Here is a 5,749-nt window from a genome sequence, read left to right on the forward strand (position 1 = left end):
TCAGTAATTTTTATTTGAAACATTATTAAAACGGACTAAAATGTTATAAATATACACAATATATAGTATTATATCATATTTTAATGGAAATAATTTTATAATAACAACATGTAAGTTTGATGTTTTCCAAAAACATCTAAATATTTGATTTGTGATATAAGAAAAATAAACTTTTGCACATGCAATAATATTTTGATATTGCAAATATAAAATTTATTACATATCTAAATAAAACATTTATTTCTTAAATGTATATTACAAAAGTTATTACAACAAATATCACAAATTTATATTAATAATTAATGAATAATTTTATAAAGTTGATTTACTCATATGTTAGGACAGAATACTGTTATTTTTAATTAAATATAATTGTATTTAAAATGAATACTTCCAAGAATATGCAATATATGAATTTGTTAGTTAGTCAAAAATGTTTTTGTTTTGACAATATAAAAACAGTATATAGGCTATGCACACGTTTTATTTTTAAAAATGTAAAATGTAAATTGTTAAATTTATAGCATACGTTTCTTTGACAACATTTAAGATAACAGTAATTCAAAGAAACAACCCAAAGCAAGTCGTTAACTCATAATGCAATAAAATAATCCCGTAATAAATAAATGACAAAACCTTGTTATAAAGTAGTTGAAGAATAATCAGTGTTATATCGATATTAATAGCAGATATTTTCGTTGATAGCAAATGAATTCTTCGTCCATAGCAAAAAGGGCTTGACAAGCATCTACCACAAAGGCCATCGCAACAACACGATACATTAAGATCTCGAAGAAAACCTATTAAAAGCAATTAGAGGCGTCTGCTATATCACGTTCACGAGATGTCACTGACAATTTGTAGGGTTTTGATTGTATTGCGTTTATATGTAAATATCTTGACAAATTAAGACATGTTCTACATAAAGAAACATAGAAATATTTACCGGAAATATTGAATATTAATGACAACGGCTCCAAACGTCGTAACTGGCGATATATGCCAAAAATCATACAACCCTTACTGCACTCTCACAACCGCAGCCATCTTGATATTGAGAATAGTCGGACGAATAACGCATACAATCAGCTGTTCCACGTCAAAAGATCCCTAGTAAAATCCTCTTTAATTCGATGTAAAGTGAAGTAAGGGTTACAACGTGTTTCATTTTATTCGAACATTTATATTGTTGCGTGACGTTATAGGGATTTTTGTACAAAGGATGGGTTCCCCGCCCGTGCAGCGCTGATCCACTCTGCTTGCGTTCGTCTGCTTATCTAGTTTTAATCTCGATGGAAAAAAAAATCTCGATACTCTTCTGGTGTAACTTTTAATTTTAAAGAAAGATTGAATAAAAATAAAAGGAAAATTATTCCGCGCTATGAAACTAATTTACTAATTGAATTTACAAAATCGGATTACTCAGATAATGCGACTAATCTATTTTGGCGCTAAAATACGAGTGAGTGCTCAAGCGACATCAAGACGTAAGATCTTATGTAGTGGGCTTTTGTTAATATTAATATCCAATAATATAAATCGTTTCCCTACTTATTATCTAACAAGTCATTTGATTGGTTGCTAGCTCATTAAGAATGAGTGGTTTTACATGTTGGCGATGTTCGATACCATGTAACCGACATTTAGTGAGCGTCACTAAGTAGTAGTCCGTAAATATATTAACAAGCTTTTGTTTGTGCTTCGATTGCATCAATTGAGAGTCTGAATTTGGCGCGCCGAAGTCCATGTTATGTGGAGCCATCTAACATAAAACCGTATTCACATGGTACCGTACAATGTCATAGAAGACAGAGAAGTTTTAATTAAAAAATCATTTGATTTATTAGGTTAGCATTATTACTATTGGAATAATCACATGGATTATACATCTACCTTATTGATATAAAATTTAAGAAAAATACGTAAAAATATATCAATCTTTAAATATTATATAGTTTTTGATAATTTAATAGCGAAAGACCATTCATCGATATTTAAAAAGAAATGATGTTCATTTAAATGCATGTTACTAGAAGGTTAGTTAAAAAATACAAATATGAGTATATACCTACATATGTAACTTTAAAATATAGGTCATAAATCTCGAAATAAACGTGACAAGATATCGAAACAAAATTGACTTTATGATGTCCATATGTATACCTTTTACGTCAAAATACATAACCTGAAACTTACATCTTGTTATTCCAAGATATAATTATATTGTAAGATGGTGAATGTTGATCACATTCCAATGTAAATAAATATTAAAGAAGATCTTTTACATCTGGTAACTTATATTAACTTATATAGGTTATAAAATGTGATAAAAGAAACTCTTACACATATGTATATTTCTTATTGTCTCAATATCAATTTAACAATCTTGTTTTAGCATATGATATATATGTGTGTATATATATATAAATATATAACTTTATATTACGTGAAATAATATAACAATTATTGCGAATAAACGATATTATTTATTACTACAATGAAATGTCATTATGAGGTATTGGGGGTACCACAAAATGCTTCTGATGATGACTTAAAAAAAGCTTATAGAAAGCTTGCATTAAAATGGCATCCAGACAAAAATTTAGATAATTCAGAAGAAGCAAAGGAACAATTTCAAATTATTCAACAGGCTTGGGAAGTGTTAAGTGATCCTCATGAACGTGCTTGGTATGATAACCATCGCGAAGCTATTTTAAAAGGTGGCATTGGTGAAAATTATCAAGATGATTCTATTGATCTTTTCCAATATTTTTCAACCACTTGCTTCAAAGGATATGGAGATGATGAAAAAGGATTTTATACTATTTACCGTAATGTGTTTGAAAAGTTGACAGTTGAAGATACAGAATTTGCAAAGGAAGGAGATTCAGATGAAGAAGTACCAGGATTTGGAAATTCACAAAGCTCATATGAAGAAGTTGTTCATAATTTTTATGCTTATTGGCAAAGTTATAGTACAAAACGGTCATTTGCTTGGTTAGATCCTTATGATACAAGAAATACTACTAATAGACGAATTGTACGACTTATTGAGAAACAAAATAAGAAAGTTAGAGATAAAGCTAAAAGAGAAAGAAATGAACAGGTAAGAAATTTAGTTGCTTTTGTACGTAAACGTGATAAACGAGTGCAAGCTCATGTAAACATGCTTGCTGAGCGTGCAAAAGAAAATTTAAGAAAAACAGAAGAATGGAAAAAGCAACAATTATTAGAAAGGCAAAAACAATTAAAAGAACACGAAGTATCAGAGTGGTTAAAACTTGTAAATGTGGAAGCAGAACTTAAAAATATTGAAGCTAATCTTGATCAAGAATTTGGTGAAGATTTGTCTTCTGAGGGAGATATATATGACGAAAATACACTAGATGATAATTCTCTGTATTGTGTAGCTTGTAATAAAATATTTAAAACACATAAAGCATTTGCAAATCATGAAAATTCGAAGAAACACAAGGATAATATTGCTGTTATGACAGCATCTATGATAAAAGAAGATGAAGAATTTGAAAGTTTTCAAAATAGTGATGTTAGCTCTGAATCAAGTTCAGAATGTGAAAAAAAATTAGCAACTGATTCACAAATGCCAGACTTTTTATTAAATCCTGTGCAAAATAAAAGTAATGTTAAAGAAGAAACATCAGAAGAAGAATTAATATCAGATGATGAAGATTTTGATGATCTTGAAAAAGCAAAAGATGCAAAATATTATCCAGAGGGAACCAAATTTGCTGTAGGACCACAGATGAATGATGTTCTTTACATACCACCTAAAATAACTGAAAATGACAATACGGATATGACTTCTGAAGATGAACTTATTTCTGACCAAGAAGATGAAGAAATTATGCAACTTAAAAAACAAAAGAAAAAGAATAAACGAAGAAAAAATGTTCAAAATCCAGTAACAGAACAGATTAGTGATGAAGACATTAGTATTAATGAAGATATATTATTATCAAAAAAACAACGTAAAAAACAAGAACAAAAAAAGAGGAAAGCTATGTTAAGTAAAGGTTTAGAAAATAATCAACAATCATCTAATGACAAAACAGAGGACCATGAAGAAGAAGTGGAAATGGAAACAAATGAAGCAGTGTTATCTGACAATTTAGAAATAAATAGTACAATTAATGAAAAATCTAAAAGTAAAAAACCTAAAAATATAAAGAAACAATCACAAAAAGAAAGTGAAAATAGAAGTAAAAAGGGGTCACAAGTTACAGAAGTTTCCGATCTAGCACATTGTTGTGTTACGTGTAAAGCTGAATTTCCTAGTAAAAATAAATTATTTGAACATTTGAAGAAAACAGGACATTCGGTATATATACCAAATTCAATAAAGAATAAGAAAAATCAAGAAAAATCAAGTAAAAGCAAGGGAAACGGCGATAAAAGGAGTCACTAATTAGGCTAGATAATTCATGTATTATTTACTTCAGTTTAGTGTAGTTAATTCACATTAAGTACACATTCAAAGAATGTGAAAGATTCAGTTAATAAATATATCTAATAAATCATCATGCAGAATTGTGTTCTTTTATATGCATTGTATACATCCATACCTTATTATTACTACATAATTAGAAGAGAAATTTATATTTGTATAAGAAATGATAATAAAATTGAATTTCATTTATGTAAAAACTTATTATAGTAAACTTAATGTAGTATTTAAAACATAACATGAATTTAATGCCAAAAAATGGTAAATGTAAATTACTTTATACAAAGCATAAATTTAATTTCTATATGCTATATTTAATATAATAATTCTAAATAATAGTATACACATAATTTGTAAGATAGTCTGTGAAGTTTATACTTACATTTTTCAGGTCAGAAGGTAAAATCAATATAACGAGTAAAGCATGAATACAATAATCCGTTCTGCCGCCAATCGTAGGTAAGATTTATACTTATTCTTTCTTAGTATAACATTTAAAGAAATATGTGTAATGAACAAATCATACCTAATAATTAAATAAAAATATAAAACGTGAAAATAATTATCAGTATATAAATCTTGAGCAGCAAGTAATATGTTAAAATCTAATTTAAGGTCCAGTAGTATGGCTGCCAAAAAACTTGTTTATCCTGCAGCTGATCGGAACAAGGATCCAATTCTGTCTGTTCTTAAGAAATATATTCAACCAGGTCCAGATCAAACTTTTTTGGAAATTTCATCTGGTTCTGGACAGCATATAGCTCATTTTGCTCCTCATTTTCCTCAGATTGTATTTTATCCTTCAGAATATGAACCGAGATTGTTAGAAAGTATTGCCGCTTATGCAACTGAATTTGCAAATATAAAAGATCCTCTGAGAATAGATGTTACAACAGAATTTCATACTTGGGGCAATGGTATTTTTAAAGAAGCCAGTATTGATTATATATACAATGCAAATATGATGCACATTTCACCTTATGAATGTTCTATTAGTTTATTTAGCAATGCAGGTAAATTGCTAAAAGATAATGCTATTTTATTTACATATGGACCTTATGCTATAAATGGAAAAATAACGCCTACAAGTAATGTTAATTTTGATATAAATTTGAGACTTCAAGATTCAAGTTGGGGTCTCAGAGATATTAAAGATTTAAAAGAATTAGCAGAGAAAAATGGTATTAAATTAATAGACATTATTGATATGCCTGCTAATAATAAAACTATTATATGGAAGAAATGTTAAATATGTAATAAAAATGGAAAAAGAATTTTCAGTAT

At 28.2% G+C, this 5,749-nt stretch overlaps 3 protein-coding genes across 4 annotated transcripts in view; 2 read left to right on the forward strand and 1 right to left on the reverse strand.

The window, feature by feature from the left end:
* LOC108570305 (WD repeat-containing protein 7) overlaps window positions 1-707 on the reverse strand; it is a 13,724-nt gene extending 13,017 nt beyond the window's left edge. The window contains exon 1 of the mRNA XM_017932143.1: window positions 637-707. The gene's annotated coding sequence lies outside the window, so the exon portion shown is untranslated. The remainder of the gene's footprint in view (window positions 1-636) is intronic.
* Window positions 708-1,998: 1,291 nt separating this feature from the next.
* LOC108570319 (UPF0585 protein C16orf13 homolog A) lies at window positions 1,999-5,714 on the forward strand. Of its 2 annotated transcripts, none has more exons than XM_017932159.1 (3): window positions 1,999-2,036; window positions 4,857-4,924; window positions 5,081-5,714. In XM_017932159.1, exons 2-3 carry the CDS (start codon window positions 4,890-4,892, stop codon window positions 5,712-5,714), a joined length of 669 nt encoding a protein of 222 aa, XP_017787648.1. In that variant the 5' UTR covers window positions 1,999-2,036; window positions 4,857-4,889. The 2 variants fall into 2 exon arrangements, with proteins under 2 accessions (XP_017787648.1, XP_017787647.1); XM_017932158.1 differs by lacking the exon at window positions 1,999-2,036 and adding an exon at window positions 2,259-2,290.
* On the forward strand, window positions 2,441-4,426 carry LOC108570318 (dnaJ homolog subfamily C member 21). Its single transcript, XM_017932156.1, has one exon. It carries the CDS (start codon window positions 2,498-2,500, stop codon window positions 4,424-4,426), a length of 1,929 nt encoding a protein of 642 aa, XP_017787645.1. The 5' UTR covers window positions 2,441-2,497.
* Window positions 5,715-5,749: the final 35 nt, after the last annotated feature.

The sequence above is a fragment of the Habropoda laboriosa genome, unplaced genomic scaffold, assembly GCF_001263275.1.
Source record: "Habropoda laboriosa isolate 0110345459 unplaced genomic scaffold, ASM126327v1 scaffold68, whole genome shotgun sequence".
In the NCBI taxonomy this organism is placed as follows: Eukaryota; Metazoa; Arthropoda; class Insecta; order Hymenoptera; family Apidae; genus Habropoda; species Habropoda laboriosa.